General features: G+C 35.2%; 1 protein-coding gene and 1 long non-coding RNA gene across 12 annotated transcripts in view; both read left to right on the plus strand.

Moving 5' to 3' along the window:
- The window catches only part of LOC4576145 (lachesin), a 233,599-nt gene that overhangs the window by 89,081 nt on the left and 117,281 nt on the right, over nt 1–27,237 (plus strand). For all 11 annotated transcript variants that reach the window (XM_061641127.1, XM_061641132.1, XM_061641138.1 and 8 more), the window contains one exon: nt 5,158–5,343. In XM_061641127.1, the coding sequence (XP_061497111.1) occupies nt 5,158–5,343 (186 nt within the window). The remainder of the gene's footprint in view (nt 1–5,157; nt 5,344–27,237) is intronic.
- On the plus strand, nt 2,323–3,537 carry LOC133391078 (uncharacterized). The gene is made up of 2 exons (XR_009764572.1): nt 2,323–2,662; nt 3,102–3,537. It is a non-coding gene; the product is annotated as an uncharacterized LOC133391078 (long non-coding RNA).

The following is a 27,237-nucleotide window of genomic DNA, read 5'->3' on the forward strand; positions in this document are numbered from 1 at the left end:
TTTATTACGGTGCGCGTATGGTGCTGCACCTGTCCGTCCAGAATCTGGCAGCTTGTTGGCTTGGAGTCGGTATCATGACGCCGAGCGACCGGCAATGCCTTGGAATGGGTTCCACAGCGGGATACCCCGCTGCAACAACAAAATCAAGACAAACTCTTCCCTGGGTGTGGACTGCTATGCTAAGTTCTTCTTCTTATTGTTATTTTTATTGTTGGCGTAATAGCCTACGCGATCATTCCGGCCTTTTCAGGACTTGAATATCACGAAGCTGGATAGTCAGCCCTTGCTACGGCGGACGCTTCATACGCGGTTAGAACCCATGCTGTTGAGATGTGCGGAATGATGGCGGAGCCGCGGGACCGGGAACTTGCATACTGCCACACTGTCTCCTGCCCGATGCATACGCTGCAGGCAGGAGGAAGGATGCATCTCCACGATAAAAAAATACCGTCGTGAACCAGCGGCGGATCTAACGGTAGACGGACTAGGCGGTCGCCGAAAATATCTAGTCTGTAGTTTGCCGTATGCCGGGCCCCTTGAAAGATGGTCGTTTGGACCCCGGGGCTGGAGAACCATTTGCACCCCCTCCCACCCTCATGACGGCAACAATTTTATAGCCTGACCGATGATCGTAGGAGTCGTATGGCCACCCCCCCCCCCCCCCCCCACCCCGCCAGCAATTTAAGTATGCTGTTCAATCTCCCAACAGCTGCGTGCCAGTACCCCCTGGCCTCAGCTCTTTCCGCCTTACATGAACACCTTCCTTTCTTTGACCGATGGATCATAACATTCCGGAAGAGCTTACATTCGGCGACAGTTTTCCACACACACACACACACATTCACACCCATGCGCTGACGGCTCAGCATAATCTGCGTAATCTACACCATAGGAAAGCAAAAGTTTTGTGTAACAAAGTTATGCTTAATGCTAAGCACGTTCAGTTCGATGGCAGGCCCCAGGGACTTCCAGTAAACTTTCCAGTGTGCCGGTTTCACAATCAGCTTGCGTTCTAGATGCCGGCGGAACGGAAAGTTGATGAAAATCAGCGCCGGGATGAACGTGTTAATGCGACTTAGGGTTCTGCGCGTGAGCTGGCGATTCGTTAGTCATTTTTACGTGGCAGCGGTTGAACTCATTACGCTTTTTTGGTTTGAATTGTGAAAATTCATCTTCATCGCCGCAATGTCTGTTAACGGCTTTTTAAGCGCCACAGCAACTCATGAGCAGAAAGAGATAGCGCTATAGAGGGAAAAAGCACGGACGACGGCTGACAGCGATTGGCCGTCTGACGCACCAGCACATCCAAACTAGACATGGGCAAGAAGAGCGGGAATCATAAGGTTCGCTCGCTCCCATTAGTGAGCGGGCGCTCGCCGCTCTTCATTCCAGAAAAATATGATTCGCCCGCTCGCATAGAAAAATATAAAAAAGCTCGTTTGAAATTAGTTGCCCCGAGAAACAAAAAATCTAAATCTATAATACTGTTGGGCTTATACGGAATGTAAATAGCCGCATGTAGAAAAATCAAATATTTTTATTGTGGTTAAAACTAAAACTCAAATTAACGTTTTTATTAAACAAAAAAAACATTACAAGCTACTGTCGTCGACCCACACTGGCTATTCCAAACACACGTATAAAACATCGTAGAGCGCGAGCGCATCGTATGTGCAAAACACACAGAAAAAAAACAGTCTTGCTTGCAAGCGCACTGCTTGTCCAAAATACGTAGCGAGAAGATCAGGGTAGCTCGCGAGCGCACTGCCTATCCAAAATCCATGCAGAAAAAAACTGCCTAGCTCGCGAGCGCACTGCCTATCCAAAATCCATGCAGAAAAAAACTGCCTAGCTCGCGAGCGCACTGCCTATCCAAAATCCGTGCAGAAAAAAACAGGGTAGCTCGCGAGCGCACTGCCTATCCAAAATCCGTGCAGAAAAAAACAGGGTAGCTCGCGAGCGCCCTGCCCATCCAAAATACGTAGCGAGAAGATCAGGGTAGCTCGCGAGCGCACTGCCTATCCAAAATCCGTGCAGAAAAAAACTGCCTAGCTCGTGAGCGCACTGCCTATCCAAAATCCATGCAGAAAAAAACAGGGTAGCTAGCGAGCGCGCTGCCCATCCAAAATACGTAGCGAGAAGAACAGGGTAGCTCGCGAGCGACCGGTTGGCCCAAAATCCATTCATAAAAAACAGCCCAGCTCGCGAGCGCCAATATGCATAGTGAGAGGATCAAGCTAGCTCGCGAGCGCGCTGCCTGGACAAAATACGTAGTGAGAAGAGAAGGGGCGCTCGCGAGCTACCCTGATTTTTTCGCTACGTCCCTCTCAACAATCTCAGAGAGAGTTTGTATGGAAACCGCTTATGCTTATTCTCTGCTTATTCTCTGCTGCTTGGTATAACCAGAACTCGGAGAATAAGCATAAAATGAACCGGCACTCAGTGACGTCATGGATTGGATCGAATCCTGTCCGGAGAATGATTGTTCCAAATCGCTCAAGCCATCACCACACCCGCTGTCAAAATTAAATTAAAACGAAACTCTTTTGTTTACTTTTTATTCAAAGATAGCCGCGTCGCTTTTCGTGCGCTTATAAAACCCAGTTTTTGTGTAGATTTCTGTGTACAAGCTTGATTTCCTTGCTACCTATCCGTGTTACCTGTAAGTATGGAGATAAATATTAAAAATAAGACATTTTAAAGACATGCAAAACTCATATACAGGCGGTCCCCGAGATACACGGTACCTCTTATACGCGGATTCGGAGATACGCGGTTTTCTAAATTTGACAATTCTTTTAGCAAATTGTACTGATTTGACACATCAATTTTAAATTGCCAAATAATTTCCGTTTTGATCGAATGTTAAAAACTATTTCAAAAGGTTTAAAACAGTTATATTCAGTAAGAATCATATCAACTAATTCATAAAGTATCAATAACCTCCCCCTACTTGCAAAATTACACGAACATTACTAATATTTTAGCTGGAAATCACGAGATTCGACTTACGCGGAAATTCGAGATACGCGGTATTTTGCGGCAGTTTTCGGTCCCCATTAACCGTGTATCTCGGGGACCGCCTGTACTTACTTTTACAGCTGTGATTGTGGGTGGTTGTTGTGTGCAATTCGATCGGGAGTTGCTAATTGTTGCTCACCTGTAAAACCTGTAAGTTGGATGAAATCAAATTGTATGTTTTTCAACTATTACTTTACATTGAAACTAAATGAAAAACTAAAAATAACATAATTGCAGGTTACCATGAGCGGTTCGAATGTGGGAGCTACTAGCTGTGGAGCACACCCTAAAATGAAACAATCATCGAAATTAAACACAAGCACACCTTACCTCAGCGTCGGCATCGTGCGTGAAGGCTAGAAATTTCATCCGGTTTTATTCCATGCTCCAAGCATTTTTTTTCGCTTCCACCACAACTAAATCATACTTCCGTGGTTGATTTTATGTTTATTCTACAAAACAAAACGTTTTTAATGATAAATATCATATAATTTGCATAAAATACTTACAAAATCACGGCACACGCGAACACTTGTTGTTTACATTTTAGCTTCACTCTCATTTGACATGTCAAAAATTTGCAAGCCCCAAAGCGGGGATCAAAAAGAGGGGTGGGAGGGGAAAGAAGGTGATGAGATCGAAGCGGCACGAAATGACCGTTGCAAAAACCGCATGCTCAGAACGCTAAGTCCCAGAAGAGGGAGATCGAGCTACGAATGTGACAGAGAGGGCATGAGAAAATGAGAGAATTTGAGTGCCATTGTCGGGAGGGCGTATTTTGGATAGGCAGTGCGCTCGCGAGCTACCCTGTTTTTTTCTGCACGGATTTTGGATAGGCAGTGCGCTCGCGAGCTACCCTGTTTTTTTCTGCATGGATTTTGGATAGGCAGTGCGCTCGCGAGCTACCCTGTTTTTTTCTGCACGGATTTTGGATAGGCAGTGCGCTCCCGAGCTACTCTGTTTTTTTCTGCATGGATTTTGGATAGGCAGTGCGCTCGCGAGCTACCCTGTTTTTTTTTGCACGGATTTTGGATAGGCAGTGCGCTCGCGAGCTAGGCTGTTTTTTCTGCACGGATTTAGGATAGGCAGTGCGCTCGCGAGCTACCCTGTTCTTCTCACTGCGTATTTTTGATAGACAGTGCACTCGCGAGCTAGGTTGTAGAGTCGCTGATAAACAGCTGGTTTTTAAAAAGCAAGGTATATTTCGACATACACAAATCGGATTTATAGTGGTTATAATACATATTACCTAGTTTGAATTTCTTCGTTGTATTCGCTGCACAAAACCAGTGATTACGATAAAGAATATCAATTGTTTTGTTATAGAAAAAAAAGTATTCCAATTGCCGTACGCTATGTTTTTTTTTATACACGAGGACAGCTTTGCCTTATTGCTTAAAGACTCACTATAATAATGATTTGTGTAACATTCGTTTCCATCGAAGATGTAAAAAATGTGTATTTTTGTGTATTGATTTTTTCTCACCATTAACTGTATACTCTATTATTCGAGAACAACCTGCATTAATTAAGCAATACCTCACGAAAAATATCACCTATATCTCCTGTCCAATTAAAGGTATGGCTAGCGCGAGCGGACGAATCACCGCTCACTCGTGATTCGCAGTAAGCAAAAGAGCCAGCTCGCTCGAATCGTCGCAAAGAATCATTTTGCCCATGTCTAATCCAAACCTTCGACATCGTGCTCAGACGAGGGGTATGAGGTGGAGCCAGGGACAGGTAGCTCGACGAGCTGCTTGACAAATTTGCCGTTGGAGAGAAAAGGATGGCATGATAAAATTCTCCGAACGCCATGATAGCTTCCGTCGCATTGCGCAGCGGGACAAGGTGTTTATGATTGTGGGTGAATTCATAATCAGTTTTTCGGTTTTTACTAATTATAAAGTATTTCGAGTAGGAGATACTATTCGTAACCATCCCAAAGATTAGCAGGGAACCATTGCAAGGCTCTGGGACTATGATGTTGTATGGAGTGCGATGTTTGTTTGCGAGCTCGCAAACTGCTCGAATTTGTTTAGTGGGAGGCTGAAATTTGAGCCTACGGTTTTATTGGGATTTTAAAAAAATCGTTTCTTCTAAATCCAATTATATTTTAATAAATTCTTTTTTTTTCAGGTGGGATGGTTAAAAGCAGACACTAAAGCTATTCAAGCAATACATGAGCACGTTATTACACACAACCCAAGAGTGACGGTATCACATGCTGATCAAAATACTTGGAATTTGCACATCAAATCAGTCACTGAAGAAGATCGAGGAGGTTACATGTGTCAACTTAACACAGATCCAATGAAAAGCCAGGTAAATGAATAATCCAAACATCACTTAGAGCTCTTTGACAACGAACGAATCCCGCTTAACATTACGAGGGTTTCGAGTAACATCTTTTGATCTTAACCAGTGGTTTTCAAACTTTTTGCCGCTTTGTCCCCCATGTGGCTACAGTTGGGATTATATTACCCCTCCTCCCGTCCAACGAGAGGGGTAGGGGGTAGGGGTGGGGGGGTTGTTTCGAAACGGTTTAGTATAGTAAGAAGCCAGGAGTTTTGTCTATCCTGTTTTACAATTTCTAAACAAGTAGAAACTGAATGTCTTTCACATGATTTTTTTTCCATTTCCGTTAATTTCCTGTTCCATCATGGACCTCGATATTTCACACTCTGTTTATTTTCTGTTGCTACTATAAAAGTAACTCTGCAACACTTCTTCACAACGCTTCATCGGTTCATCTTTAAAAAATTGAAATGAACAAGTTATTCGGGGGTAGATCCGAAGCCTCTAGAAGGTTAAGATAGGCTCTCCATCTCCTACTCCTACTCAATACTCCCCCGTCGTACAGAACGGTAACATGTCTCTCAATTATCCAAGCTTGGATATACGGGGAAACCCAGCTCCTTGGGCGGATGGGTTGCATAGCTAAATTGAGAGGGGGGTAGATGATTGATCTTCATGACTCTACCTGGGAGCGTCTGTTGTCCATGTTAGGAGCGGCTTTCCCCCAGCGTATGCCTGTTTCCGAAGGGCTACGCTGGCTTCTTAAGTCTTGGCTTGCTGCAGGACACTTCTAACTATCGCGGCATTACATCGCTAGGGACCATTGCAAAAGTGCTTGAGCTGCTTGTTTATGAACCGTTACTGGCTTCTGCCCGCAATTTCATCAGCCCGAATCAGCACGGATTTGTCCCTATCAGATCAACAACCACAAACCTTATGCATTTCATCAGTAGCTACCATAAATCCATTGCTGCTCGCTTTCAAGTAGATGTCATTTACACCGATTTAAAAGCCGCCTTCGACAGGATATATCACGTCATATTACTAGAAAAACACGACAGACTTGGTCTTTCAGATCCTCTAGTTGCATGGCTGAGATCATACCTAATGGGCCGTACTTATTCTGTTAGGATGGGGCCCCATCTATCTAGATCAGCGGTTGGCAAACTTTTGAGGTAAAGGGCTAAATTTACTAAAATGATCGAGATCCGCGGACCAGAAGGAAAAAATCTTTGCGCTTTATGACATTATAAAATTTTAGAAAATAATTCAATGATGCTATCGGACACTGCCATTGTTGATAGAGTTATTTTTCTACAATGATATCGGCCAAATAAACTTCGAAAGCAGTAGTTCCTGTTATTAAATTGTAATGCAAACATTCAAAAGTTAAGGATATGCTGAAAAATTTTCGAGGCAAAACTACATTAAGTAACTATCAAAATGCTTTTCGAGCAAGCCATTTGCCATTTCAGAAAAATTGATAACTGATTCCTTAAAAAATGCACTTTGTTAATCATTGCACTAGTAGAAAGCAACAATGTTTAATCGCCAAACTCGTAAAAACAAGAGTGGCTTTTTAATGTTAGGTTTAGTTTTCAAATACGATCGAACATAGTCTTGAAATAGATAAATATGAAACCAACAGATTTGAGAGGAATTTAGAAGAACTAATGGAAGATGAAATTATTATCACGAGAAAAATGCATGGATCTTTTTCACTATTACTAAAACTTTCGGGGCGAGTACCGGCTTCAAACGACGAATTCCGTTCGACGCTCATGAGAGAATGAGAATCATGAGATACAACTGTCAAGCATTTAAAGACGTTTATATCTACGATTCAAGGATGGTTAAGTGTTGAATTTTGATTTTTTTTTGTCGTTGGTAGTGGATTTTATTCGTTACATCTGTTAAGAATGCCTGGCATCATGGCAGCTGACAGCCACCGAGTGACGCAATCTGCGCTCTGACAGATTACCGCGTTTTTGAACTGTTAAACCACAAGCCGAAGCGTTGTGTGAGTGTGTGTTCGCAAGGAGATCAAGAACAGAGCACACGTAGAAAGTTGATCGCAAATAAAACATCGTAAAAAACCCACCGAACAGTGCCGCGTTAGATTTGGTATCATTTCGCTTATTTCGCTAAACAACATCTATATTGGATGTTTTGTTATCAATTTTAAGGCAGCTTTAATCACTTTCTTGAACTTCGAATTTAACTTAATTCAAATTTAGGAAGAACGACAGAATTTTCTATTTACTTTATAAAAATGTATAAAAATACTGAATGATTTTATTTCAAAGGGTTATAAACGTTATTTACATGTTGACATTTTTTTGCGATATTTTTCTATAAAGTTTTCAGCAGTGTAACAAATGTTAACGAACAACATTATATTTGACCTTTTTGATATTATATATATTATATATATATATATATATATATATATATATATATATATATATATATATATATATATTTAGTTTAGGAAATATATATATATATATATATATATATATATATATATATATATATATATATATATATATAATATATATATATATATATATATATATATATATATATATATATATATATATATATATATATATATATATATATATATATATATATATATATATATATATATATATATATATATATATATATATATAGAAAAATATCGCAAAAAAATGTCAACATGTAAATAACGTTTATAACCCTTTGAAATAAAATCATTTAGTATTTTTATACATTTTTATAAAGTAAATAGAAAATTCTGTCGTTCTTCCTAAATTTGAGTTAAGTTAAATTCGAAGTTCAAGAAAGTGATTAAAGCTGCCTTAAAATTGATAACAAAACATCCAATATAGATGTTGTTTAGCGAAATAAGCGAAATGATACCAAATTTAACGCTAATATACAACTATGGCTGATACCTTTTTTAACATTCTTCATCAATACTTTGGGATGTTTCTTTTAAAAAAATTGGGTTTGAAAGCAAAAAACATGTTCCTACAGGCTAACATCTCAACACACACAATCAATACAAAAACATTTCTCTATTAGTATCGTATAAAACACCTTGCATGTCCTCCATGAAGTCTAAATCTTGGTTCCATCGAGAATTTGAGGCAGATTCTATGTGCGAAGGTGGATAAAACTGATGTCACAAACAAATCAATTTAAATTGAAAGCTCTTGATAACGCTTGAGAAGAACCAGATGCAAAAACTCGATGCAGAACTAGATAAACTTTTAAAAATTAGAAAAAAATACGCCAAAGATCCTCGATCATGTAAAGAATGCGAGAGGAACGCAAATAAATTATAAGTTTGATGTTATATTTGTTAAGAAAAATAATTTCTGTAGAATGAATAAAGTGGGCACTTTATTTTGGCACAGTGATTTTGATCAATTTTGGAAAAAATATCTTTTCTTGCAGCAAACTTCTCATTTTTGTCATGCTATGGTACTGCGCATTCTTAAGCATATCACGAACAATGTTTCAAAACATAAAGCAGTACAATAACTTCATTTTTCACGGAAAAAATGGGAAAAATGTAAAATTGTAAGTAGTGGCCACTTTATATTGCCGGCCACTGTATATTTATATAATTTTATATATGTATATATATATATATATATATATATATATATATATATATATATATATATATATATATACATATATATATATATATATATATATATATATATATATATATATATATATATATATATATATATATATATATATATATATATATATATATATATATATATATATATATATATGTATATATATATATATATATATATTTATATATATATTATATAGATATATTATGCATATATTATATATATATATATAATTATATATATATATATATATATATATATATATATATATATATATATATATATATATATATATATATATATATATATATATATATATATATACATATATAAAATTATATAAATATACAGTGGCCGGCAATATAAAGTGGCCACTACTTACAATTTTACATTTTTCCCATTTTTTCCGTGAAAAATGAAGTTATTGTACTGCTTTATGTTTTGAAACATTGTTCGTGATATGCTTAAGAATGCGCAGTACCATAGCATGACAAAAATGAGAAGTTTGCTGCAAGAAAAGATATTTTTTCCAAAATTGATCAAAATCACTGTGCCAAAATAAAGTGCCCACTTTATTCATTCTACAGAAAATATTTTTCTAAACAAATATAACATCAAACTTATAATTTATTTGCGTTCCTCTCGCATTCTTTACATGATCGAGGATCTTTGGCGTATTTTTTTCTAATTTTTAAAAGTTTATCTAGTTCTGCATCGAGTTTTTGCATCTGGTTCTTCTCAAGCGTTATCAAGAGCTTTCAATTTAAATTGATTTGTTTGTGACATCAGTTTTATCCACCTTCGCACATAGAATCTGCCTCAAATTCTCGATAGAACCAAGATTTAGACTTCATGGAGGACATGCAAGGTGTTTTATACGATACTAACAGAGAAATGTTTTTGTATTGATTGTGTGTGTTGAGATGTTAGCCTGTAGGAACATGTTTTTAGCTTTCAAACCCAATTTTTTTAAAAGAAACATCCCAAAGTATTGATGAAGAATGTTAAAAAAGGTATCAGCCATAGTTGTATATTAGCGTTAGATTTGGTATCATTTCGCTTATTTCGCTAAACAACATCTATATTGGATGTTTTGTTATCAATTTTAAGGCAGCTTTAATCACTTTCTTGAACTTCGAATTTAACTTAATTCAAATTTAGGAAGAACGACAGAATTTTCTATTTACTTTATAAAAATGTATAAAAATACTGAATGATTTTATTTCAAAGGGTTATAAACGTTATTTACGTGTTGACATTTTTTTGCGATTTTGCGAACTTTCTACGTGTGCTCTGTTCTTGATCTCCTTGCGAACACACACTCACACAACGCTTCGGCTTGTGGTTTAACAGTTCAAAAACGCGGTAATCTGTCAGAGCGCAGATTGCGTCACTCGGTGGCTGTCAGCTGCCATGATGCCAGGCATTCTTAACAGATGTAACGAATAAAATCCACTACCAACGACAAAAAAAAAATCAAAATTCAACACTTAACCATCCTTGAACCGTAGATATAAACGTCTTTAAATGCTTGACAGTTGTATCTCATGATTCTCATTCTCTCATGAGCGTCGAACGGAATTCGTCGTTTGAAGCCGGTACTCGCCCCGAAAGTTTTAGTAATAGTGAAAAAGATCCATGCATTTTTCTCGTGATAATAATTTCATCTTCCATTAGTTCTTCTAAATTCCTCTCAAATCTGTTGGTTTCATATTTATCTATTTCAAGACTATGTTCGATCGTATTTGAAAACTAAACCTAACATTAAAAAGCCACTCTTGTTTTTACGAGTTTGGCGATTAAACATTGTTGCTTTCTACTAGTGCAATGATTAACAAAGTGCATTTTTTTAAGGAATCAGTTATCAATTTTTCTGAAATGGCAAATGGCTTGCTCGAAAAGCCATTATATATATATATATATATATATATATATATATATATATATATATATATATATATATATATATATATATATATATATATACGTTACGCACACATTTGTAAGGGATAGTGTTAAGAACATGATGATACTAGGATAAGGATTAGATTGAGGAGAAATATAGAGCATTCGGAGTTGAGCACTCGAAGCAGACGGACGCATACCGTTTATCTTCTTAACTGGCGCAGTCGTAAAGCGAACAAGCATCCTTTCTCATCCCGGTTTATCCATCCCTGAGAGCATATCAGCGGAGTTGCGGAGAGAATCACAGGACACAAATTGCTCGAGAGCGGAGTGCGTACAAGCACGGAATTTGCTGAGAGACAGCGTACCACCTACGCACAAAAGAGAAGAGACTACATCGACAGACAACTACAAGCACAAATAAAGCGTGTAAGTAGAGTGACACGAGTGACATAAAAAGTGCAAAATCCACCACACAAGATGAATCAAGAAAATAATTTCACCCAAGAAGAGCTCTTGGAACACATAAGGCGTTTAACCGATACACAGAATAGCCAAGTCGAAGAAATGAATAAGATGAGGGCGGTTGTAAAAGACGATCCAATGCTTTCCTTTAAAACGCCAGATCCTATAAAAAATTTACCAATATTTAATGGTAACAAAAACGAGACACAAGCTTGGATAGAAGATACCGAAGCAACGCTTAATCTATTTGACACCTATAAGGGCACACAAACGTACGAACTTATTGTTCGAGCAGTGAAGAGCAAAATATTAGGAGAAGCGAGAGAAGCTTTGATATCTGCAGGGAACTTTAACACGTGGCCAGAGATAAAAGAAACGTTACAGAATTGCTTCGGTGAAAATCGAGATCTCACGTCATATGTTCAATCACTTTTTTACGAACAACAAGGGAATAAAACGCTAACGGAGTTTTATCAAACCCTAAAAAAACTCGATACACGCATAAAATCTGTAACTTCAAATACGGAAGACTATAAAGATCCCAGCCAGGCAATGAATAAGTTCATTAGCTTACTAACACTAACGCGTTTTGTCGATGGACTAGATGGTTCACTAGCGTCGCATGTTAGAAGCTGTAAACCGATAAATTTGGATGAGGCTTTTTCAGTGGTAAAAGAGTACACGAACGCGGCGTATAGAAAGAGTACGAATTACACCAGCACATCACAAACACAGAGAAATGCAATACGCGGTAACAAATCTGTCTCAAACTACGACCGTACACGATCAGATAAATTTAAACCGATGAGTAAGAGAGATGACGATGTAACCATGAGAACAATGTTATCAAAAATGCAGGTCAATAGCCATGAAGCTGGTACAGAACATAACTCAAATGAGGTAGGCGAATTAAATTGGTCAAATATTTCTAATCGAAAAATTCCAAATATTAGAAAAAATAATTTCATTCCTTATCTGGAAATAATCTCAAGCGAAGGAAGCCATAAATTCTTGGTGGATACAGGGTCGAACAAAAATTACATAATACCCAAAAACGCAAATTTTGAAAAATTTTTAGACGAAAATGGCATTTTTGTTAGTAACATTAATGGAAAACATGCAATTAAAAAATCATTGCTGCTCGACATCTTTAACATTAACAAGAAAATTAAATTTTACATTTTTCATTTTCACGATTATTTTGATGGATTGATAGGCTTCGAAACACTTCGAGACCTTGATGGGTATTTTGACATAGGGAAAAACATGCTTAAGATTGGAAAGAAAGAATATCAACTTAAAAAGAAATATCCAGACTATCAGACTATTAACAATACCGACGAAGTACGTTTCATCAAAATTGAAACAAAAAGTAAAAACGATCTTGTTGTTGGTGAAGAAACAGGTTGTTGACCATATTCCATTCTGCCAGGAATTTACAGTAGTGATGGAACAAGCGCACTAGTTGCAGTAAAAAATAATAATAATATGGATCAAGAAACTAACTTCAATGAGCTTCATCTGCACGAAGAAGAATTTGTAGAAACAGAAGGACCTTCTGAGCTGTCTGAAAAAAAGTTTAAAGTAATAGACAATTATCTTTCCCAACAGGAACAAAAGGCATTACAATCTCTAATTGATGAGCATACAGAAATAATACACTTTGAAAATGAAAAACTCACATTTACTCATGCTATCAAGCACAATATAAGAACAATAGATAACATTCCCATCCATACAAAATCATATCGATACCCCCAAATTTTTGAAAGCGAGGTACAAAACCAGGTGAAAAAAATGTTAAAAGACGGTATAGTACGGGAATCAATTTCCCCATACACATCGCCAGTATGGATAGTCCCAAAAAAGGCTGACGCTACAGGATTAAAGAAATATCGTCTAGTTGTTGACTATCGTAAACTCAATAATAATACTATTTCAAACAAATATCCCATTCCGGATATCACTGATATCTTAGATAAATTAGGGCGAGCTAGCTATTTTTCTACAATTGATCTCGTGTCTGGTTTTCATCAGATTCAAATGGAAGAAAAAGACATAGAGAAAACTGCTTTTTCAATAAAATCAGGGAAATTTGAATTTACTAGGATGCCTTTTGGGCTTAAAAACGCCCCGGAAACATTCCAAAGAGTGATGGATGCAATTTTAAGGGAGTTTATTGGAATTTGTTGTCTCGTCTATATGGACGATATAATTATATTTTCTAGTTCATTAGAAGATCATGTCAAAGATATTCGTAAAATTTTTCAGAAATTGAAAGATGCTAGACTAAAAATTCAAATTGAAAAATGTTACTTTTTCCGAAGAGAAGTTCAATTTTTAGGACACACAGTGTCTGAAGATGGCGTTAGACCAAACTCCGATAAAATAGAAATAATTAAGACATGGCCAGTGCCGAAAACTGAAAAGGAGCTTAAACAATTTTTAGGCACTATTGGGTACTACCGGCGATTTATTAGAGATTTTGCCAAAATGATTAAACCTCTAACACAATTACTTCGCAAAGAATCTGAGTTCCAATTTACATCCAAAGAAATAGCATGCTTCGAGAAGTGTAAATCTTTATTAACAATGGATCCTATTCTAGCCTACCCGGATTACACTAAGGAATTTATTCTCACTACCGACGCTAGTAACTTCGCAGTAGGAGCAGTGCTATCTCAGGGCCAGATTGGTAAAGACAGGCCAATTGCTTATGCTTCTCGGACTCTGAATAAGTCAGAGGAAAATTATTGTACCACTGAAAAAGAACTCCTCGCAATTGTCTGGGCAGTAAAACAGTTTCGACAATATTTATACGGTCGGAAGTTTAAGTTGGTTACTGACCACCGCCCATTGATTTATGCTTCATCAAGTTTAAATCAAAAGATAGTTCGATGGAATCTAGTTCTAACAGAATTTGATTTTGAAACAATTTATAGGCCGGGAAAGGAAAATGTGGTGGCTGATGCTTTGTCTAGAATAAGACCAAATTTTGCATCTAATGAAATAGGAGTAAATGAGTTGAATGGTGACACAAACGATGAAATGACAATACACTCGGCAGACACGAGTGATGATCATTACATACGTATCACAGAAAAGCCTACGAATCTCTTCAAAAATTTGTTGATTTTTCTTGTTGACTTCAATGTAGCAGAAACGCATGAGGAAGTTTTCCCTAAGTTTCATAGGTTCATAATTTCAAAGCCGCAATATTCTGAGGAAGATATTGTCCACATTATTAAAGAAAAAGTTAAAATTAACGGTACTTCTTGTATTCATTGTCCCAATTCACTTATCCAGCTCATTCAAGAGACGTACAGAAAACACTTTGCAGAAAACAAGATATTTAAAATTTACATCTCTTTAACCTTGTTAACAGATATAAAATCAGAAGTAGAGCAAGATGATATCGTAATGAAAACCCATGAATATGCGCATCGAGGAATCAAAGAAAACAAAGCACAAATTCTAAGCAAATATTTTTTTCCATCTATGGATAAAAAAAATTAAAGTATTCATTCATTCTTGCAGCATTTGTAGGAAAAGTAAATATGACAGAAATCCTCCAAGATTGATTCGCAGCTCTAACTATGCCATCAAACCGTTTGAAAAGGTCCATATTGACATTTTTTTTTAAAGGAAATAAAATGTTAACAATTGTCGACGCATTTTCGAAATTTGCAAACGTGATCCCTTTACAAACAAGAACCATTATAGATCTTAAAAAGGCTATCACAGATCATATCAGGATATTTGGGAGACCCAAATTAATAATAAGTGATCAAGATCCGGCTTTTGTATCCATAGATTTTGTTGGTTTTCTTCAAGATCTAAATATAAAAATCCATCACGCCAGTGGAAGCAATTCCAATGGCATAGTAGAAAGATTCCACTCAACCTTCATAGAATTGTATAGAACATTAAATAGAAGATACAATAATTTGGAATTTTTCGATATGATCAATGTACTAGTTGACATTTATAATCATGCTATCCATTCGGTTACAGGCTACAGACCAAGAGAATTAATTTTCAACGTTCAAGGAAAAAATGATACGGATGAAATATTAGAATGCTTCAACAAACTGCAATCAAATGTAAAAGTAAGACTTCAAAAACAAAAAGAATGAATAGAAAATGGAAATAAGAATAGAGAACTACCGCATAGTTTAAGCCCCGGGGAGAAAGTATTTGTAAGAGTTACGCAACGAAATACGAAAGATAAAGAACCATTTAAAGCTTCTGAAGTAAAACAAGATAATGAACTAACATTTAGGGATTCGTTTGATTTTGAGGTTCATAAATCAAGGATAAAAAAATGAAATGTTATTTGTTAGGATTCATTAAAACCAAGCGAGGACGCTTGGAACTGAAAGGGGAGCCGTTATGCACACATTTGTAAGCGATAATGTTAAGAACATGATTATACTAGGATAAGGATTAGATTGAGGAGAAATATAGAGCATTCGGAGTTGAGCACTCGAAGCAGACGGACGCATACCGTTTATCTTCTTAACTTATATATATACAGTATCGGACAGAATGATAGGACCCTAGTGTTTTCAACGCAGCATGCACCCGTTGGGACAGGTTTATGTGTGGTTTGTGTGTTTGTATTTGTGTGTGTGTGTGTGCATGTGTGTATATGTGTGTGTGTGTACATGTGTGTGTGTGCATGTGTGTGTGTGTGTATGGATGTATGTTTAAATGTGTATTGGTGTGTGTGTTTGTTTCACAAGTATGTCGTTTTGGATAGATTTGTAAGTAGTTTTTTTGTGTTTTGGGTTAGGTTTTTGATGTAATAAGCAGGACCACTGCCCTCGCGATCAGTGTTTTTTTTCGATATATTACAGGGTTTTACAAGTCAGAATCGAATGTCAGCAAAACAATTTCAGAAGCTCAAGATTCACTTTAGCTGTCAAACGTTGTTGTTTCACCGCACCGATGCTATTTTCAATAGCGCAAATTGATTTTTAAATCGCTCAAGTTGTTTTTTAGAGGCCTTTCGCATCGTTTTGCAAATTCAAACACTCATTTTTAGATTATATGATTGAGATCAATGCTTTTATTCATTTAAGCATTATATTTATGAAATATTACGTATTTATGGTAAAAATGGCGATTTCTGTGCAAAAAGCTACATAAACAGTGTACATGTTTACATACGCAAGTGCTCGTAGCTTTTTGCACAGAAACACTAATTTTTTACAAGAAATACGTAATTTTTCATAAATATAACGCTAGAAATGCACTAAATAATTGATTTGTATACAAATAATCTCAAAATTCGTGTTTGAATTTGCAAAACGATGCGAAAGGCCTCTAAAAAAAACAACAGAAAACAATATATATGTATAAATATATATATATATATATATAAATATATATATATATATATATATATATATATATATATATATATATATATATATATATATATATATATATATATATATATATATATATATATAAATATATATATATATATCTGTATATATATAAATATATATATATATATATATATATATATATATATATATATATATATATATATATATATATATATATATATATATATATATATATATATATATATATATATATATATATATATATATATATATATATATATATATATATATATATATATATATATATATATATATATATATATATATATATATATATATATATATATATATATATATATATATATATATATATATATACATATATATATATATATATATATATATATATATATATATATATATATATATATATATATATATATATATATATATATATATATATATATATATATATATATATATATATATATAGAAAGAAGATTCAACAGGATTGAAAAAGTATCGTTTAGTAATTGATTACCGGAAACTGAACGAAAAAACCATTTCAGATAAATACCCCATACCGGACATTACTGAAATCTTGGACAGATTAGGTAGAGCTTCCTATTTTTCTACAATCGATCTTGTAGCAGGCTTTCACCAAGTACAGTTAGAAGAGGATGACATAGAAAAAACAGCATTTGCTGTTAGTTCAGGAAAATACGAGTTTACAAGGATGCCTTTTGGCCTCAAAAATGCACCCTCTACTTTTCAAAGAGTCATGGATACAGTTCTAAGAGAACACATAGGATCGTGTTGCCTCGTCTACATGGACGATATAATTATATTTTCAAGCTCTTTTCAAGAACATGTACAAGACATTCGAAACATCTTACAAAAATTAAAAGATGCAAGATTAAAAATACAAATTGAAAAATGCCATTTCTTCAGAAAGGAAGTTCAATTTCTGGGCCACACGGTCACGAATGAAGGTGTTAAACCTAATACGGACAAAATCGAGGTCATAAAAAATTGGCCGATACCCAAAAATCCTAAAGAATTGAAACAATTCCTTGGGACGATTGGTTATTACAGGAGGTTTGTTCAAGACTTTGCCAAGCTCATTAAACCATTGACTGTATTACTTCGTAAAGATAACGAATTCATTTTCACACCCGATAAAGCAAAATGTTTTGAAAAATGCAAGTCTCTGTTGGCCATGGATCCGATTTTAGTTTACCCTGATTTCCAGAAAACTTTTATTCTGACAACAGATGCTAGCGATTTTGCCGTTGGCGCTGTATTGTCCCAAGGAACTATAGGAAAAGATCGACCTATTGCCTATGCATCCAGGACTTTAAATAAAACGGAAGAGAATTACTGCACAACAGAAAAAGAACTGTTAGCTATAGTTTGGGCCGTGAAATATTTTCGACCGTATCTATACGGAAGAAAATTTACTTTAATAACAGATCACCAACCTCTTATATATTCTATGACAAGTGCGAATCAGAAAATAATAAGATGGAAATTGGTACTAACAGAATTCGATTTTGAAATAGTTTACAAGCCTGGAAAAGAGAATATCGTGGCAGATGCTCTATCTCGAATTAAACCCAATGAAATCGACGTGAGCAAAAACGAAATTAACGCTAGCGATACAGTTCACTCGGCAGATACAAGTGACGACCATTATATAAGAACATCAGAAAGGCCAACAAATACGTTTAAAACGCAAATTGTTTTAAAAATGGGTGATGAAAACGAATCACATGAAGAAGTTTTCCCAACGTATCACAGATTTACAATATGCAGGCCAGAGTATTCAGAAAAACACATAGTTAGTATATTCCGAGAAAAAATTAACACAAAGGGAACTAATTGTATTCACGGTCCCACGACAGTTATACAAACCGTACAAGAAACCTATCGCAAATATTTTTGTCAATATAAAATGTTTAAACTGGTTTATTCCCCCTTGTTGGTAACAGATGTGAAAAAAGTCGAAGATCAAGACGAAATAATTAAGGAAACTCACCAACGTGCACACCGAGGCATTAAAGAAAATGTAGCGCAAATACTCGAATCCTATTTCTTTCCAAACATTAAAAAAAAAGTAAGAATCGTAATCAACAACTGTGCAATTTGTAAACGTTGCAAGTACGATCGAAGCCCACCTCAGTTGGTAAAGAAAACCGTCAGCATAGAGAAGCCACACGAAAAAATCCATATCGATATTTTCTTCATGAAAGGAAAAAAAATGTTGACAATCGTTGATGCATTCTCCAAATTTGCGAACGTCATACCTTTAGAAACGAGAACTATCGTCGACCTTAAAAAAGCGATAACGGAGCATATAAGAATTTTTGGTAGACCTAAAGTCATAGTTTGCGATCAGGAACCAGCGTTTATCTCTATTGAATTTATTGGGTTCCTGCAAGATTTAAACATAGAGGTACATCATGCCAGTTGTAGTAATTCTAACGGAATTGTGGAAAGATTCCAATCTACTTTAATAGAACTATACCGAACTATCAACTCTACTTACAATGAATTTGATTTTAATGACAAAATTAATATCATGGTGGATATTTACAACAATACTATTCACTCTGCCACAGGAACAAAACCAAGACAAATTGTATTCAATGTAGAAGGTATTACGAACACAGAAGAAATTTATCAACGATTCAAAGAACTACAATCAAATGTTAAAGTTAACTTAACAAAGAAAAGCAAGAAAATTGAAAGCGAAAATCTAAATTTAACAGAACCTCCAAAGTTAACTGAAGGCCAAGACGTTTACGTTAAGGTTAATCAAAGAATTACTAAAGATAAGGAACCATAAAAATCGTCGAAAGTATGTAAAAATAACGACTTAACTTTCGTAGATAATTAAATTATAATAATTAATTAATAATAACATAAATAATTATAACATTAAAATCCATAAGTCTAGGCTTAAGAAATAACTTTGTTATAGCTTACACATTAAATATGAAAATTAACGACGTTCAGCGAGGACGCTTGACTTTAAGGAGGGAGACGTAACGGTATGACTAGTGTAACGGTATAATACATTTGTTGGTACCAGTGTTAGAAATGATAATACCAACTTACACACTACATTATAATAGTATATTAAGCGTATTAGTGTAAGCCTAGCCATAAGTAGGGGAAAGCGGGGCAAAATGGGCATGTGGGGCAAAATGAGCACCCTCTATTTAAGCATTATTTGACTACAAAGATACTTTCCAATGCTAAAAATGCATTCATTAGAGTGTTCTATGAACACCATGTAAGTTTCATAACCCTTATATAACAAATAACTAAGAAAAATGCAAAATAAGGTTTAGCAGTATATTGATGTATTTTTGCCACTTTGAAAATAAGCTTAAACGTGTGTCACAGGGATGCGTTGAAGTTTTTCATGATATATTTTTAAAGATATGATATTTCTTTACAATTTGTCTGCAGCAATCAAGGCGATTGAATTCATATTTTTACTAATATAACAAAAAATACAAAAATGCTTCACGTGGGGCAAAATGGACAGTTACGCTTGGGGCAAAATGGGCAGATGCTTTTGACATCTGGCGCTTGGTGAGGCTATGGTGTTGTATTTGTCGCCTCAATAATGATGACAGCCACAGCTTGAAAAGTTTCAATTTTGTAGATTTCAACGTGTAAAAATTGTTTTAATGTCGATAACATATTTTTGGAAGAATTTTAAGGGCTTTTCTGACCAGCAAAACAAAAGATAGAACGAAAATACATTTCACAAAACGTGCGCAAAAGCATAGACCATCACCTAAGCGCCATTGTTGTGGCCCATATTGCCCCAGTGTTTTGACGTTTCGCAGTTTGTTTACATATGCCCATTTTGCCCCAGGGCTATGCCCATTTTACCCCGCGTGTCAAAATAGCTTCCCGTAAAACATCAACTTTTATTTTTCATTGTTTTCATGATTTTAAGTTGTTTTCTTTCAATGTGGCAATTTCAATCCATAGATAAAGGGTGGAGGCATACAATAATGAAAGAAAAATTGTGTTTTGTGGCATATTTAAAGGAATATTCAGTAAACTGCTTAACATGCCCATTTTGCCCCGCTTTCCCCTAGTAGTGTTAGTCCAAAAATGTTGAATTATATAAAACTATCGCAGTCGAGCAACGTACTCCGAAGCGACAGCATCACCCGTTGTCATAACTTATATATATATAAATATAAATATATATATATATATATATATATATATATATATATATATATATATATATATATATATATATATATATATATATATATATATATATATATATATATATATATATATATATATATATATATATATATATATATATATATATATATATATATATATATATATATATACACACATATATATATATATATATATATATATATATATATATATATATATATATATATATATATATATATATATATATATAATTATGGGATGCGTTACCCCAGCTAAGCTCCTCGATCACCACATGTAAACCTAAACTTCAATGCGTATCAACCGGGGCGATGCAAGCCACGCGAGGTGCAGAGCGTAGCGAATGTCAGGATCTCGTTCTCTTTTGGTGAATAAACGCTCGACGAACAACACGAATATAATTGGCGCAGCCGTTCGGAACCAACCAGTGAATGCTAAGTGGTGATTGTTTTTTTAAATAAAAATAGTAGTGATTGTTGTTAAGTGGTAGTAGCTGAGTAAAAAAGGCTACGTTTGGAATCCGCCTACGGCATCCGCGATATTTTGGAGAATCCGTCGCGTGAGTTGTGATCCCCCTTGACCTCTCACGAAAACCACGTGTTCCTGGTACACGCTTCCCAGCACGACCTTCGTAAGTACTAACTCTTACTAGTATTTGTAAGAATAAAGTACAGCTACGACAGAGGCACCGACCCTTGAGCAATTGTTTTTTCTTACCGCTCTATTTCAAATAAAAAAAAGAGTGTATAGTGTTTGTGTGCGCGTTTGTGTGTTACATGTGGGAGGCTAGAAACAGTTATTCTGATTCCGAAACGGATTCGATATCTTCCGAATCAAGTAAAACCAATACCATTGAACTGTCTTTAGATTCTTTGACCCTGCGTGAGGTTAGCATGGAACAAATTTGCGAGCAATTGTCTGCCATGGAAGGTTACCTGCAAAACCTAGCAGAACGTCAAGGCTCGTTGGAGGCTGCGATAAGCGAAAGGAACAACAGAGAGCAATGCCCTGATGAGTCTAAAGAGATACCACATGTGCACGCGCACACTAGTCGAGCGAATTTTTTTACAATTCCCGATCCAATAAAAGAGCTGCCGTCTTTCGATGGTAATAGAAAACAATTAATGGGATGGATTGCTAAAGTCGAAACGACTTTAAATGTTTTTAGAGCAATTGTTCCCGTTGATATTTTCAACTTGTACGAAATTGCGGTTAGTAACAAAATCATAGGTAGGGCAAACGATGTATTATGCCAACAAGGCAGCCCACATGATTTCGAAACCGTAAAAAGCATACTATTAAAAGCTTTCGGTGAAAAGGTTTCTGCATTTTCAACCTACAAAAGCCAGTTATGGCAATTGAAACTGTCGACTAATATGTCAATCCACAAATATTATTCTATTCACAACGATTTGGTAGATAAAATAAAAATCATTGCTAAGCAAAATCCAATTTATCGAAACAATTGGGAAGCTATTAACTGTTTCATAAACGAAGATGCTTTAGCCGCTTTTATAGCCGGGCTAAGTGAAGAATATTATGGTCACGTACAAGCTGCACAACCGAAAGATGTGGAAGAGGTATATAACTTTTTGTGCATGTTAGAAACAAAGAAAGACTTTGGGAAAGTCATAGAGAAAAACGACAAACCAACTAATAATACTTATAAATTAACATCCAATCAGCGTTACGAGAAACCCCATACAGAAAAAAAAACAATCCTATCATGCAAGTAAGGTCGTTCATGACGAACCAATGGACACTACTACAACCAGAAGCAAGCTAACGCAAAGGTCCGTCAACAATCACGAAACTTATGAAAGTGAAACTGATGAAAATTTTTGGTCTGCTTCGGAACCGAGATCTGCGGAATAACAAAAGGCAATCACAACTTTCTACCCTATTTGAAACTATACCATAGTTCGAATAATCAGTCTTTGAATATTCTTGTAGACTCAGGAGCTAACAAAAACCTGTTGAGGCCAGGCATTCTCAAAACCGTTCAAAAATGCCCCAACACTAGAAGCAAAAACATGTATGGTGAGGCTGAAGTGCACACGAAAGGACGTGAGTTCCTGTTAGGAAAACATCTAGCATCTATTGAGTTTTATGAAAACAAATTTCACCCGTTTTTCGATGGGTTAATTGGTACCGAAACGCTTTCCTCTCTTAATGCGGTTTTAAACTACAAAGAAGGAACACTTACACTTCTGAATCAAAGCATTCGCTACCACAAATATCATATAGAACCTGGGTCAAAAGAGTATCAAATCTTAAATACCCTAATCAATAATAATTGCTCTTTTTTGAAAGATTCATTGAGAATCGATCACCTAAATAGTGAAGAACAAAAAATGTTGTTGGACGTAATTGAAAAACATAAAGGAATAATACCAAAAGAAAATGAAAGTCTTTCGGCAACAACAGAAGTTAAGCATAAAATAGTAACAACAACCAATAGACCAATTTACACTAAAACCTACAGGTATCCCCATGTCCATAAAACAATAGTAAAACAAAAAATACAGGAAATGCTTCAAAACGGTATTATCACACATTCTAAGTCTCCATGGAATGCCCCTATATGGGTAGTCCCTAAAAAGGAAGATTCGATGGGAAAAGAAAACTTTCGAATCGTAATAGATTATAGAAAATTAAACGACATTACTATAGATGATAGATACCCAATCCCACAAGTGGAAGACATCCTCGATAATCTTGGTTGTGCCGAGTATTTTTCAACATTAGATCTGAAGAGCGGATTCCATCAAATAGAAATGGACCCAGAATCACAAGAAAAAACTGCATTTAGTACCGAATCTGGTCATTATGAGTTTTTACGAATGCCATTCGGGTTAAAAAATGCACCTTCAACGCTTCAAAGAGTAATGAACTCGATCCTCGGGGATCTGATAGGGAAAACATGCTACGTATACCTCGATGATGTGATAGTATTTGGCAGTAACTTAAAAAATCACATTTCAAATCTCCATCTCGTATTAGAGAAGCTCGGAAAGGCAAACTTAAAAATCCAAATCCATAAATGTGATTTTTTAAAAAGAGATTGCGAATTCCTTGGTCATATCGTTACCAGAAATGGCATTAAGCCACATCCTAACAAAATCACCGAAATAATTAACTGGAAATTGCCAACGAACGAAAAACAAATCAAGCAATACTTAGGATTACTTGGGTATTATCGGAAATTTATTAAAGATTTCGCTAAAATCACACGGCCAATGACAAAATATTTGAAACAAAACATCAAGTTAAATATTTCCGATCCCGAGTACATAGAATCATTTGAAAAATCTAAATTAATTCTCACCATGGATCCTGTATTGATTTATCCTGACTTTTCAAAACCATTTGTATTGACAACTGATGCATCAAATTATGCTCTAGGCGCAGTCTTATCTCAAATCCATAATTTAAAAGATCACCCGGTAGCATTCGCATCAAGAACACTTAACCACGCTGAAGTCAATTATTCAACTACAGAAAAAGAGGCTCTTGCCATTATCTGGGCAGTCGAAAAATTTAAACCATACTTGTTTGGCCGTAAATTTAAATTGGTAACCGATCACAAGCCTCTAATTTTCATTAAAGACAGTTCAAAAAATTCCAAAATAATACGCTGGCGCCTTGCATTAGAAAATTACGACTACGATGTCGAATATAAAACAGGTAAAACCAATTTGGTCGCTGACGCCCTTAGCAGAAAACTTGAGACAAATAATAATGAAATCGATTCTTCTACCGAAATCGAATCAACTACCCCTAATCCTTCTGATACAGATACAGTACATTCTGCTAAAAGCTCGCAAGATTTTTTTATTCACTTCACAGAGCGACCAATAAACTACTTTAGAAATCAAATAATATTTGAAGTTACACAACCAGAAGGGATTATTCAAGACGTACCGTTCCCCAATCAAAAACGTATAACAATTTCAAAAAGCTCTTATAGCCCCAGCGATATAGAATCATTCATTAGAAAATTCCACGATGGCAAACAAAGCGCAATACACGCCCCAGAAACATTGTTCAATACTATCCAAAACGCATGTAGAAAATATTCAGTAGAAACGCTTTCACATTTTGTTATCGCTCAAAACATTGTAGAAAATGTAGCAACAGACGAGGATCAATACGCATTAATTAAGCGAGAGCATGATCGTGCGCACAGAGGAGCTCAAGAGATAGAAAATCAACTGAAAAGATCATATTATTTCCCAAGATTGATGCAAAAAATTCGTAAATACGTTAATATGTGTAAAATCTGTGCAAAACACAAATACGAAAGACGCCCTTACAACATAAAAATCTCTGCCAGACCAATAACAGAAGCTCCACTAGAAAGGGTACACATGGATATCTTTGGCATGGATAAAAACTATTTCCTATCTTTTGTGTGCGCATTTACAAAACACTTACAGCTAATCAAGATAGAATCAAGAAATACCGTAGATATTCAAAGTGGTCTAGCACAATACATTTCGACCTTTGGAACTCCCAAGAAACTCATATGCGATCATGAATGTTCTTTTAGAAGCTTACAAATACAAGGATATTTGGAACAATTGGGAATAGAATTAGAATTCGCGTCATGTTCTGAGTCTAATGGCCAGGTGGAAAAAACCCACAGCACAATCATTGAGGTTTTTAATACTAACAAACACAAATTCCCTGAGCTAAAAACAGTAGAAATGACACAAATCGCTGTATCCTTGTACAATAATAGTGTACATTCTTCTACTGGATACAAACCCAATGAAATTCTATTCAACCAATCAAATGAAATGGATCGCAGAAAGGTTGTTGAAATTTCTCAGAAAATTTTCAGTAAAGTAATAAGCAATCTGAAAAAAACGAAACAAAGAATGGAAAAGAATAACGAAACTAAAGAAACCCCCCCAACAATACAAGAGGGTGAAGAAACATACATAAAAAAAGGAGTTCGAAAAAAACTAGACCAAAGGTTCCATGCAACAACTTGCCTTAAGAATAATGACAAAAGCATCAAAATAGGTAGAAACGTTAAAAGAAGCAAAAATAAACTAAGAAGAACACGAAAATAACAAAATGCAGAGCTTGAAAAAACAGATGAATGCGTTTTCTAAGAAGGGGTATTGCGTCTAGAAATAAATAGGGTTTAGCGAATTTTATAATTAGGAAGGATAAGCTAAGACAATTTTCATATTGTATAAATCATAAGTAGGGTATGCGGTCATTATAATTAGATAGGTAAAAATCATAACATTTGTAAAAAGCGGAAACAACGGTACGATGCGTAAGACGTGACACCACTGAGCCAACACTATCCCGTTCATGGAGAACCGGATGCAAGTCGTAAAATAGATCCATGCAACCGCATTCGATTGCTGCTCTCCACGGCCTAGAACAAAACAGCCTCGCCGACAACGTTACGATCGAGGACGCTCGTCTTTTTTTTCCCCGGAGGAATTATGGGATGCGTTACCCCAGCTAAGCTCCTCGATCACCACATGTAAACCTAAACTTGAATGCGTATCAACCGGGGCGATGCAAGCCACGCGAGGTGCAGAGCGTAGCGAATGTCAGGATCTCGTTCTCTTTTGGTGAATAAACGCTCGACGAACAACACGAATATAATTATATATATAGATATATATATATATATATATATATATATATATATAGATATGAATATATATATATATATATATATATATATATATATATATATATATATATATATATATATATATATATATATATATATATATATATATATATATATATATATATATATATATATATATATATATATATATATATATATATATATATATATATATATATATATATATATATATATATATATATATATATATATATATATATATATATATAAGTTATGACAACGGGTGATGCTGTCGCTTCGGAGTACGTTGCTCGACTGCGATAGTTTTATATAATTCAACATTTTTGGACTAACACTACTACTTATGGCTAGGCTTACACTAATACGCTTAATATACTATTATAATGTAGTGTGTAAGTTGGTATTATCATTTCTAACACTGGTACCAACAAATGTATTATACCGTTACACTAGTCATACCGTTACGTATATATATATATATATATATATATATATATATATATATATATATATATATATATATATATATATTTATATATATGTATATATATATAAATATTTTATTAAATATTTTAAATAGTGACATTAAACATTGGTGCCGTGACCAGGATTAAGACGAATCTGGTTTTCTGAATCTTAATTATTCTCGCGATAATCACTG

The sequence above is a fragment of the Anopheles gambiae genome, chromosome X, assembly GCF_943734735.2.
Source record: "Anopheles gambiae chromosome X, idAnoGambNW_F1_1, whole genome shotgun sequence".
In the NCBI taxonomy this organism is placed as follows: domain Eukaryota; kingdom Metazoa; phylum Arthropoda; class Insecta; order Diptera; family Culicidae; genus Anopheles; species Anopheles gambiae.